The following is a 13,019-nucleotide window of genomic DNA, read 5'->3' as shown; positions in this document are numbered from 1 at the left end:
CTAGGTCTCCTACTTCCCTAACATCATAAAGCTTTCCTCTCTGGAAGTGTTAGTACTTCATAAATACTAGCTAAAGTATTTTAATAGTTGAAGCAAAAAGAACTGGCTCTATGTATCTTTAAATATAATTCAAACACGATGGAAAGAAAAAAGTTTATTTATGAAGAAATGAAATGGTCTATGATGAAATGAAGGCTTATAAATTCTCAACGGAGGCTCAGTGAAGACTATTAAAATCAAAGACAACCTTCAGTTTTAATTCATTAAAATTTATTTTCATGAAAAGTCTTTGTATTTTTAATTAAGAATTAACTGTATTATACATTATATAGATGGAACCAGTAAAGGTATGTATTACTAGATTAAAAACTAGATTTAGTACCAGATTACTGGTACTGAATTACTAAAATTTACTCAGCGTCTCCAATTTAAAGATTCTGTTTCTCAAGGATTACTATTTAGCCAAAACAGCAGTTGAGAGAAATCTTCCATGCCAGGTTTACACCTCAAGATGCACTTTTTCTGTGTGGTCAGAATGGGGGGAAAAAAAGCAGGAATGGCAGCTAAAAAAAAAAAAAAAGATCAACCTTTTTTCAAAGCTAAACTTTTGCCTTTCTTAAACCTGGAGATCTCTTGTGGAGAATCTTCTCTTAATAATGTGAAGCTGACATGTACTTCAGTGAAGAAACTTGCTCTTTTTGTTAGCACATTGTCCTTTGGTCTCTCTACAGAAATCTACCCCAGTTGTCCAAAAAAGAATCTGGCAAAAAAGTGAAAATGGAGATCCAAAGAAGTCTGACTAGACCGTGGTAAAGAAGGAGATTCTGATGAAAAACTTAAAAAAGAAGACAAGAACTGCTGAGGTGGAAAAGTGGGAATATGAATGACAACCAAACTCCAGAGAAAAAAAAAAAACAAAAAAACCACAACTTTGTGTAAAATGAGTAAGAAAAAAACAACCTTGGAGACTTGGAGTCTCTTCACCACTAAAGGAGATTGTACTTTCCTGTAAGGTCAGGAACAGAGCCAAGTTTTTTGCAATCTGTACAAACTTCATAAGTCCAGAAAGCAAGATCTTGTCTTCCACTCTTTGTAGTCTAATGTCAGAGCATGTTAACCTACAGCTGTTGTTTTCCCAAGAGACAGATCTTTTAAGCATTTGTCCCTGAGATTTTTTTGCTAAACGGTTAAAATTCTGTTTGTAGTTTTACACAATAAAGAACAATAAAAAACTTTTACATTCCAAAACAGTAAATTAAAGACCTAATTAGTTACGAAAACTTGTAGGCTAGGAAATGCAAGAACATGTATACCTGTGCTTATAATAAAGCTCAGTTATATGAGCACATAATATTTGTTCCACACAATCTGTATACCAGCACCACTTTAAAATCTTTAAAACTTTAGCATGTTTTTAAAGCAAGACTGCAAATACAGTTGGCTGAAAAAGCAAATGTAACATGCAGTTCTTTTAGAAGTGTGACCTGTACCCTAGACAGTTTTACAGAAGTCAAACTTTCATAAAATGTAGACCACGAGTGAACTCTTGTGAAATGTGATTGATTTTACAGTATTAAAATGGAACTCTTAAGCAAAATGAAGAACTAATCTGAGAAAACTAGTAAAAAAAATGTATAAATAAACACGTAAAAATGCAAGAATATAATTCTTGTTTGTTCGTTGAAATAAGTCCTCACATTATCTTAATAATTTGGATTGTAAAACACACTGAGTTAGAACCAGTAACTTTTTCTACCTGTCCAAGTTCTTCATTGAGATTGGAAGTGCGAGCCATTGCAGCAGTGTCCGTAGGTTCATAGTGCATGTCTATGTCCTAAAGAAAAAAAAAGTATATATATATTTTAAAATTAGTCTTCCATAACTTGTTACAAAAAAAATAATCTAGTATGTAAATAGAAAAATATACAACAGGAGACTGAACATAAAAATAAGGTGCATGACCTCACGTAAATCTATTTTACACATTTGATCAAGGAACCAGAGTTCTGAATGGTATGATTAACTTACATTTGGATAAAATCGAAAAATTGAAGGTATGATAATAAAAACACATACATTGATTTAAGGAAAAAAACAATACTTCTCCCTTCCCCTTCCCAACCCAACAGACAACCTTCCCATTTTTTATTTTAATTTTTTTAGTGGGGGAAAAGATGACACCAAAATGATCTTTATCTACTTTATGAAAGATAATACTAATAGACACTGGTTTTGTACAAAAAAAAACCCAAAACAATAAATTACAGTGGGAAAAAAAAAAGAGGGAAAAACATGAGCTTAGCTCAGAAATAACAAGGAAATGAAACTGGACAAAACTCCACTGGACTGTACTTTCTTCTGATCATTCTGGTTGAAGGTCGGAGACCTCAGTATTAGTGATAAAGTACAAAGCACTGGAAAAAGTGCTCCAAAAAGCTATCCTGTATGTATATAAAAACACTAAATAAAGCCATATACCATGACCTTCTTGGATCCTAGTAATAATAAACTGCACACTTAAGTATTTACATTAAGAAATGTATACATAGACAACCAATCATTTAACTTGTAAATCATTTGGTTCTAGAAATCAATGTATATTATAAAAATATTTACCCAATTTATGAAATATGCTTGGATAAATTTAACAACTTCAAGTGTAACTAACAAACTGATCGGAATAAGATTATTGAAGAGAATGATAAAAGTCAAGAAATTCAATCCAAAGTTGCTCGCTCCACCATCTGCCAAAAGACAAAGCAAATAAAAAAAAATCATTTAAGACCATACTTAAAAGCACGTGTATATAGTACATTCAGAGTACTGTCTTAACTGCTAATTTTTATAATGTTTTAAGTCTAAAAAGACACTTGAGAATGAATTATAATATCACTTGCCTATAAATACAACCTTGATAAGTGTTAAATGTTTCTATTAAAATAAAGTGGAATTCTAATTTGGAGATTTTTGCTATATTCTCCAATGTTTGAAAAGCAAACTTTCCAGCCTTTCCTAAATATTAAGAGAATAATCTTAATATTTAATTAGATAATAATATTTAATAAGATAATAATCTTAACCTTTTTTTTTTTTTTTAAGTGGGAAACAAGCAGAATGAAATTATTCTCCATCTATCCGCACAGCGTCCTACTTCCTCCCTCAATAAAAACAACAGCACTTTATGGAAAAGGTAAATCCATACCACATGAAAAGGAGAGATGAAATTAGAGAGATTAATGAAACTTCTAGAAGAATCAGAAATCAAAAAGCAGTTTTAAGCTATTTCTCCCTTTTAAAGTTTTAGATAACACAAGTAGTTTGGAATTCAAAATTTCTTTCCTAAAACTTATTGGATTACACAAATGCTATAGTATTTCTAACTACTCTGGTGCTCTAACAGCGTCCAGACCAGCAGATACTGTTAGGAATACTAGAATAGTCAATAGTGTACTTAAAATACTGAAGTTTATAACAATGCCAGCAACACTAAACTGATTATGCAAAACAAGACAAAAAAAGATTGTATTTATAACTAACAGAAAGCAACCTGCTTTGATTCCTTTCAAAGTAAGTCCTGCAGAACTCAGATGTCTTGATATGCAATGACAATTATAAACAGTAGCGGAAGCAGTAGAGGAAAATAGCAATTTTCTATGTAAGAATTTTATCAGCATAAACGACATCTGTTTCTGACCAGGTTAGATGAGGCCCTGAGCAACCTTGAGCTAGTAGGTGATGTCGCTGCCTATGGTAGGACGGTTGGAACTTGGTCGATTTTTGAGGTCCCTTCCAACCCAGGCCATTTTATGATTCTATGCATCCACTTTGAGTAGAGCTGTCAATACATTATGCTAGATGAGACCCTTTGTGCCTGTTTTCTCTTTTTTTAGGAGCAGTCTGCTAGGATCTGACATTGGCAGCCAATATTTAGTTAGATTCTCATATAGTAAAATGTTATAAATTCACAGCATCATTTCCCAGGATAAGGGAACTTAAAAGTCACAGCAGCTTTAAATATGAACATCAGTAATAGCTGAAAACTACTTCAGTCTGGTATCTAGGAAGTTGACTATGTTAGTGGAATGCTGATACAGAACTTGCTGAGCTGCAGAGATGTAGAGGCTTGAACAGCAAAGCTTCCCTTCCTGAGTTTAGCAGCAATTTACATTGCACAATCAGGTAAATTTTATAAGTGCTGTGATATACCTAGACTAATGACTTTCATAAACAATCAATAAAGAAAAACTGATTAAAAAGAACAACACTATGTAAAGGATGGTAATCATCCACCTTTCCAAATTTGAAAGATTTCAGGACAACTAAACAGTAAAGCATTAATACATAATTTTACAGCTTACAATTTAGATCAAGATACCAGTCTCTTTCAGTATGCCTTCGATTCCATATAGCTGAACCAATAGAGCAGACCAAAGACATGGCGATAAGGATGCAGAACAGAATCAAAATCTGAATATTTGTAATTCGTTCCACATTAGACATTTTAAGAGGTGGACTTGTTGAATTCTGCAAGAGACAAAAAACAATAGTGTCTATTGAAATTAAAAGATGTACATACACACTGTTCTCATTCTCCAAATTTCGTGTTATTGCACTTATTTCTAAGCATTCTCCCAAATATATCATCATATATCATCATCAATGGCATAGCTGTTTCACTCAAAGAAAAAAAAAAAGAAAGCTTATAAACCCAGGAATTTGAGGTTTAGATTTGTGTCACAAGCACTTTAAACAATCACACAGAACACTCATAACACTAATAGCTAACAGTAAACATTTAAAATATATGTGCATACACATAACCTATCAGAGCTATAGAAAACCATTGTTAATACAAACAATCAAACTTTCAAATTACTGCTTTACAAATCAGAAAAGCAATGATACATGCATGACCAAACTGAAACCATTCTTTTTGCTCAACAAATGCATTTCGATTTTGATATTTCAAACATCACTAGGAAAAGTAACTTCATAATTCAAGAATGTTTCTCTTCCCTTCTTACTTTGCAAATAAAGTTTCACTTTATTTTCTGACAAGAATGCTTACCTTTGTACTTGAAAGAAAGCTCCACAAGAGGACAGTTTAGGAGCAGTCAAAAATAAAAAAAGATGAACAGGCAAACTATAACGATCCAATTTGCTAACAGAATAGTTTTCAAAAACATAAGTTACAAAAGAGAATCAACAAATATGCTTACTATTGGAAAAACTACTCTGTGATTAAGCAACTGGTAACTGTAACAGCTCTAACAAGTAACTGCTTTATTTTTATTGGTTTTACTTCGTAAGAAAGATGCACTGTTACTGACATCTACTATATTCATTCTAGCTATGTTTTCTTAAAGAATTTTTGTTCTATGAAACAGCAGTCTAAAAAGGTAACAAAACAGGTAATCAAAAGAGGACCAAGTGACAAACCTGCATGAGTTTTGTGTCATGTCCTGTATAGACAACTATCCCATGAACCCACTGAGTATTTCTCAGCTGAGCTCCTCGTAGAAGAATCTGATCAGATCCCAGTGGAACAGTACTAGAAAGAAGCAGTTTTATATTTTAGCATCAAAGCTATCAATGTCAATGAACAAATACAAACAACAGTTGTTAAAATGGTTAGCTCATTTCTCAAAATTTAGATGATTGTTGTAAATACACTAAGAACATCATTTTCAGAGTTAAATTTTTTGGTGTGCTGACTTAGAGAAAACCTGAGAGTTTAGGGCAAGTTGCAATAATATTACTTACCATTTAATTTTGACTATGGATGATAAAGATACGGTACCACTTAGTAAGCATACTGAAACTAACAAAGGTTATCTTCCCTCTGATTTAAGATTACAAAGTCTTTTATAATTGTATGCCAAAACACAACTACTCTTATAAAATTGATTTTTCCAAAGTAGTTCTCAAATTAGTTTTCTCTTAATTCTCAGTTTAATCCATTCTTCCAGTCAAACACATACTCTTTGCCAACATGATTAACTATGTAAAATTCCCAGCAATATTTTCTGCATCTTCTTTAAACTGCAGTTTTCCTGTGCTCTTCTTTTAGAACTGCACTGATTAAATGAGGAATAAAAAAATCATAAGATGTTGGACATGTCCCACTGTCTCAAATTAAGACAACTGACTTTATCCATATACTGTAGGTCAGGTTTTCTTAAAATAAAGAAGATTTAGATAATTATCAGTCTTTTCCTGGGATAGTAGACTTCCTATTTTTGCACTTTTATTTCCGTAAATACTAGCTAGCAGTTCAGACTTGTCAATAGTGCTTTAGTGTTTGCCATTCTCACTTAAATCCACCATCTTTAGAGTTGTTTGAAACCAACATGTTATAAGGAGAGCATATAAGCTGCTTGGAGACAGCAGCTATACTTCTGATATATAAGATATAAAATGAAGGAGCCATGAGATTTGGTAACATTTCTGGTAACACAGAGAGCATAAGGTCAGTCTCAGCAAGTAAGTTTCAGATAGTATTTTCTTTTGGACCCTCATGTCCCTCCTCTCCTTTCATACACAAGCTTTAAAGATGCAAAGACTGCAAGTAAAGAAAAAACACATTCTTCCTCTGCTAAAATCAACAGTGTCAATAAAGTTTTTTTTTTTGTAGTAAGTTCTTGCAGAAATTAGGAAAGAACTTGTTCCAGAAAAAAAATGTTTGAATGCTTTCCCATATAAAGCAAACAAATAACAAACCCTATCCCACCACAACCTACTGTCTAGGACATTACTGTGGAACATACTGAATGTTTAAGGAATCATTTCCCCCTCCCACTGAAGTGTTGAATGACATAGCCATCAAAAACATGGGACACTTCAAGGTGCATGTAAGCCATCATGAAAAGAATCAGAGAAAAAAAAAAGAAATATACAACATATTGAAACTGACTTGTTATCTAAATTTGAACTATGTTCTTTTTGTATTTGTTGTATGTTTGTATCATGGTAAAATTAAAAGAAAATACATTTCCTTTCAAGTATGAAAGGAACTGCTGGGGTCTGAATTATCCAATAATCATGAAGAGTGACTCCTGTTCCCATCAAAAATTGCTCTGCACTTTTTTTTGTTCATCCCTTGCTCTGAATCATTTGGTCTTTTAGATCACCCATCAGCACAAAATCTAGACATTTAAATAATGGATTACACGTCATTCCAAGAATAACCAGATTTTTCAGTCTATTAAGACTAACAAGAATTTAACAGATAAAAGATGAAAGGCATATAACCGAAAAAGTTATTACTAAGTTAACTACAGGTAATTGGAAACCTTTTCAACTACGGACCTTCTCTGGAATGCCAAAAGACTGTCTTTCCTTAAAGCCTCTGATGAGTTCTAAGATTCCTCCTGAGTTCTAAGACTGCTCTAAGACTCATGTGAGTTCTAAGACTGCCTTCAAATGGATACCTCTCCCTCTTGTGACAGGAATTTATTCTCAAGGGTCTATTAAGAATACAACCAAAACAGAATGATGATTGCAGCCAGTGGGAGTTGTCGCCAGTAGAACTGGTGCACAGACCAAGATGATGAATATAGACAGCAAGATGACCAGGGACATAGAAAGCCCTGATCTGCCAGGTGTCATGCTACTGATCTTCAACGCTGTGACTTTATCCCATTCTATAATGCTGCTATGACTCGACAGAGCTCTAAAGTCTGTATTTCATGGCCTCAGCCTTCTCAAAACTGCTCCAATTCATCTGATTCCTCTTGTATACTATGTAACTAATGGTTCCTCTGCAACACACTTTGCTTATATTCAGCAAGGGATGTTCTCAATCTCTTCAGCACACTATCCAGCCATATTAACAGGTACTAACTTCTAAGACATGTTTGAAAGCCTATGTACCAGTGATTTTGTAATCATGCATACTGCATTCTTATCTACAATTTCCTTAAAATAGCCTTCAAGAAAATGTTTATTTTAGGTCTGCCCTCATTTTTAACTTGTTCACTCCTCCTTCTCTGGGCCTTTTGTTTAATCATAATTTCAAATTCATCCAGGTTGAAGAACTATCCTTTCTCCCACTAACAGTCTTCACCTCCTAAAACCAACTGACATGATTCTATATGTTTATGAGCATAACAAAGAGCTGCACCCGTTGCAGGAACAGTTAACACACTAAAAAAAAAAAAACCACAACAAGATACCAGGAAAACTATTTTGGCCTCTTTTAGTCTTCAGATCTAGCCAAAAAGCTAAAAATTGTAGTGGAGTTTTACTTCTTTGCATACTGAGTATCTAAAACAGGAGAACGGAAAAAAAAAAACAAAACAAAACCACTGCCTTTTTTCAGCTGCTTTTACATGAAGGCAAGAAGAAAAGACTGAAAAGGACACCCAGACACAGCAGTCTGATGCTCCAATGAGTTATAGAATCAGAGAATCACTTAGGTTGGAAAAGACCTCCAAGATCATCAAATCCAACTGTGAATCTAGCCTGCCAAGTTTATTACTTAATCATGCCTCTAATCACCACATCTACATGTCTTCTGAAAACCTCCAGGAACCACGACTCAGTCAATATAGGAAGAAAGAGAACTCATCCCTGATTTTTCAGTTTGGAAATAAGGTCAGTATCTAAAAAGAGTTACTTACCTGCAATTCTTTTTTACTGAAGGTAAGTATTATATTAGAACCACACTTCTGGAACTATTCTACTGCACAGGAACTATATTCTAAACTGAATTTCTCAAATGACAAATTGCTTGACCAGCAGATGGCATGCTCCTACACATTCTTGAGGCACAATAGCCATGAGCACATTTACTGTTTCTTTTTACTCAAATTTTAAAAGTAAATAATTCAATTAAAAATAAAAGCATGTTTTCTCCCTAGCCAGGGAGGAAGGACAGATGTGTGGATCTATTATAACTATTACCTTCAGAGAAGAATTACAGGTAAATGTTTTTCTCTTCTTAACGACAAGTACAGTGGAATTATAATAGATCCACACTCTTGCGACTGAAAACTCCCGGAATGCATCTGTAAGAAATCAGTAAATAAAAAATGGAATATATAAAAAAAAGGTATTTAACAATTAGTTAGTAGTATATATATCAGTCTAGAAACAGAAACATGGATAATATTGTATATGGAGAAATAGGAAAACCTATTAAACTAGAAGAGTCTGAAGCACATACTACTTCAGTTCCCCTCCAAAAACATATTTTTATATACATACTCAAATAAAAGAACAACAAAAACCCTACAACAACAACAAAAATAGATAAGAATCTACTTATATTCACCTTCAATAATAGAGACAGTCAAGAAATGAAATCCTTACAGAGTTACTAGCTACAAATCCCTGAACTATTAGAATTTGATTACTCCTCTATTATTAGTATCTGTTGGTTTCTGAAGGTCGCCTAGTATAAAAAGTCAAATTGCAGACATCAGATTTTACCCCTGTAATCTTTTGAAGAATGAAGACTAATACAGAATACATCAGAAATATTTTTTTTACCTCTCTAGTCTTAACAGAATAAAGACTTCGTAATTTATATTTTAACTTGACTAGTTTAACAACATTTACATATCTACTGATAGATTGAATCTATTAAGATCTTTTCCCTTGCATTTACATACCCATGCCCATCCAGTCTGATGTTTCCAACAAAGTCATAGAGATGTCGGTTTGGGCTCTCACATTCAATTCTGCCTGAAAGCCTCATCAAGCTTTCTATGTCCTTTATATCTGATGTTAGAGGCAAACCCTGTAAACAAAATTTGTTTGTCGTGACATTAAAAATCACTTTCCAATATAAAATTCTATGTATTATAAATCTGATATGGCATGACTTGAAAGGCAGTATTCCTACATGAATAGAATAGGACCACTACACTTTGCTGTCATATTGCTGGATGCTAGTGAGAGTAAAAAAAATCACCTTGATATCTTACAATATCATGAAGATGACAGGGTCACAACCAACCATATAACTCAGCAAGAATGTCCCTGCACAGGCGCTGCACACTCAGCCAAAAACTGACATTCCCTACCTGCTCCTCAAGTGCAATACTGGCACTAGCAGCTTCTTTCTGCAGTGCTTCTCACTCTTCTATCCTCTAAAAACAAAGCAATAACCCAGACTACAAATCCTTCAGCCTATTCTCCCAAAGGAAACCCCTTGAAGTGCAAGGAATGGCTTAGAAATAAGTATTCATTCCTTCTATTTAATGCATTGAACGAAAACATTTATGAGATAGCAATAATCAATAACTTTTTTAACTTAATCTATTAAAATCTCAGAGCCTTCTAAAATGAACATCAATGTCTTAAAATGTTTTATAAGCAATCATAGACTTAAAATATTGGTAATATTCTCAAAAATGAAATTCCTACCTGTCGAATTTTTAAGTTTGTCTCACCATCTAAATTAGATGTTTCGATGTAGCACATAGCTTGTGGTTCACTATTAAGAGAAAAAAATCCTTAATTTTATATTATAATGTCAAACTCCATTAACTTTCTTTAATCTTTTAATACCTATTTAGGCAATCAGCTTTTTTTTTTTTTTTTCCCCTTATCAAATCTTCAGAACTAGAATAATTTATAGTCAAATCTGTAAAACTACTATAATACTCCACATTGTCAGAAAAGTTTGCCAAAAGTTATCATCTTAGATCAAATGCTGCTAAAAATGCTGTATAACTTTTATTTATTTGTTCATTTTTAAGTTTTCACATGAAATTATATATAGGCACAAATGAAGTACAGTCATAGTGCCTACTACTGCATGCAGCAGTAGTATAGATATGAACTTTTTCTTGTAAAGGGTTTTCTTAAATAAAAGTTCATATTATGGGCTTTTTTTTGAAATACAGCCATCCTTTCCATGCAATTTTAAAACTTTTTTTTTTTTTTGGTGTGTAACACACAGAAGTGATTGTGTGTGTTGTATAACACTTCTGGATTTGAAAACACATAACCATTATATAGGTGATAACTAGGAAAATAAAAAGAAGGACAAAATGACTTTTTTTGCAAGTAGATGGCAAAGAAGATCAGGTCAGGATTTCTAAATTGCTCCACTCAGCTCCCATCTTCTGGGCATAAGAACAGAGCACTTAGTATTTATATTTGTGACATAAATTAAGATCCTGCAAAGGACCAGAGTCATCATGAAAAACCTTTACAACTTATAGAGAGTAAACATTAATTCTTCTACCGCTTTAAAGATAATTTTTTTTCCTTCTTTCTAGCATGGAATTCAAGAATCAAGAGCTTTTTTGAGTTTGTGAATGCAACAGTGGCTACTGGTAAGTGACTTAACTTTATCCTCAAATCATTCTAAAACTGTGTAGGTTATTCAAACATAGTATTTTTGCAAAGCAAAACCACTAAAACGTGCAAAATCATTATCATAAATTCCTTTTAGAAAGTATTTTCTTCTTGGCAAACTTTTCTAAAAATGTAAATAGCTTCTGTCTAGATTGTTTGGCTGGCATCACCTGTATGAAACACTACTACAGTTCTAGCATTCTAATTAACTGACAGTAAACACAATATTTTTGTGGAGCACTAAGGCAGCAAAGACATCTCAAGTGATACACATGCTTAATTATAATTACTTTAGCAGATAGCAGTGACCTCCAAAGTAAATAAATTGCAGTTAGATCAAGGCAGGCCCATTGATTTGTTAGGAAACAACGAAGTCCAGCAACAGCGCAGATGATAGCATAAAGCTGACGTGTCTAAGAAACATGCATTTTGACACAGTACACAAGAACAATGCTGCTTTTGCCATTGCATGCGGCAGAGATTGTGCAACATTCACATTTGTGCAGAGGGTCCTCTACCAGTCCTATCAATAATAAACTATATTCTTTGCTGAAAATGAGTTGGTATGAATGTGTCTATTTTTAATTCGCTTTAAGGAATTAGGCATATACTTATCCCAGTGTTTTACTGTGTATTAGTTTAATGACAACTTGTCTGATAAAATTTCATGGGGATAGTGTAAAAGCTTAAAAAGAAGGTCTGAAACAAGTTCTCATTTCTTGGAATCTTACCATGTATTTACATTTTAAAGGATCTGCACTTTTATCAACTGAACCTTTTCTCATTTTATAAATGTGTGGGTTTTGTCTAAGAAAGATAGACAGTAAAGCAAAGATTATCAATATATCAGTGTTCTTCATATTTGGTATACGAGGACCCACATACACGTATCCTGTGCAACTAGTTTATTCTAACCTTGATGACAGGCTGATGAGATCAGCTGGGAGATGTTCCCCATTGGTCACTTTCACTACTTCCCCTACTGCCACCTACACATCCCAGTTTGAAAATGATTAGAACAGAAAAATAAGTGATAGGGGAAAACAAAACAAAACAAAAACAAATGGACAAAGACAAAAAGACAGAGTTTGAAATTATTATACAAACAATACATGTTAATTAAAACATCTGATGACAATTTTTTCAAAATCTATTTTAATCAGGTCAGAGAAGCAAAACAACTAAAATATTTCCATTTCTGTTCTAGTGGATTGTTTTACTTTAAGGTACCAACTTTAAGCTGCAGAAAACACTGACATTTAACAGGAAAAACAAAAAGCTGTTATGCTTATTTCTCAACTGACAAAGTTTCTAGCCACACCATATGCTATCAAAAGTAAATAAATAAAAACCATTACAGTTTACACCGACATTTCCGAAAAGTCAGGCAACAAGAACCCTTCTAGTCAGCTTGCTGAAAATGATTTTGTATTTAGTTTCAGTTTTGTTATTTTCGATCTTCAATGAACTTGCAAGAACAAAACAGAATTAAGTCTCAGAGGTTTGTGCCTTTCCACTGTAAAAAATAGCATGATCTTAATTATCTTAGGAAACTGTAATTCTCCAGAAACTGCTATTATTGGTAAAAAGAACCAAATAATATTAGTCTGATATAAAACCAGGCCCGCAGACTTGCATTGCTATTGAAGCCTAAAATGTAAATGACTATCAATAAACACCTGGAAAGCAAAACTGATGAGACTGTCTTC

General features: G+C 33.3%; 1 protein-coding gene across 7 annotated transcripts in view; it reads right to left on the bottom strand.

Moving 5' to 3' along the window:
* Positions 1-13,019, bottom strand: part of ATP8A1 (ATPase phospholipid transporting 8A1) — a 102,411-nt gene that overhangs the window by 67,266 nt on the left and 22,126 nt on the right. For 5 of the 7 annotated variants that reach the window (XM_080589350.1, XM_080589348.1, XM_080589349.1 and 2 more), the window contains 6 exons: positions 10,372-10,441; positions 9,615-9,742; positions 5,440-5,551; positions 4,359-4,524; positions 2,617-2,744; positions 1,757-1,834 (listed from right to left, as the gene is read on the bottom strand). In XM_080589350.1, the coding sequence (XP_080445476.1) occupies positions 1,757-1,834; positions 2,617-2,744; positions 4,359-4,524; positions 5,440-5,551; positions 9,615-9,742; positions 10,372-10,441 (682 nt within the window). Of the gene's footprint in view, positions 1-1,756; positions 1,835-2,616; positions 2,745-4,358; positions 4,525-5,439; positions 5,552-9,614; positions 9,743-10,371; positions 10,442-12,225; positions 12,300-13,019 lie in introns of all 7 variants that reach the window. The other 2 variants (XM_080589347.1, XM_080589353.1) reach the window with 1 other exon arrangement.

This window comes from Anser brachyrhynchus (genome assembly GCF_964034855.1).
Source record: "Anser brachyrhynchus genome assembly, chromosome: 4".
Taxonomy (NCBI): Eukaryota; Metazoa; Chordata; class Aves; order Anseriformes; family Anatidae; genus Anser; species Anser brachyrhynchus.
Note: the sequence above shows the minus strand (reverse complement) of the source record. Positions and strands in the feature narration are given on the sequence as shown.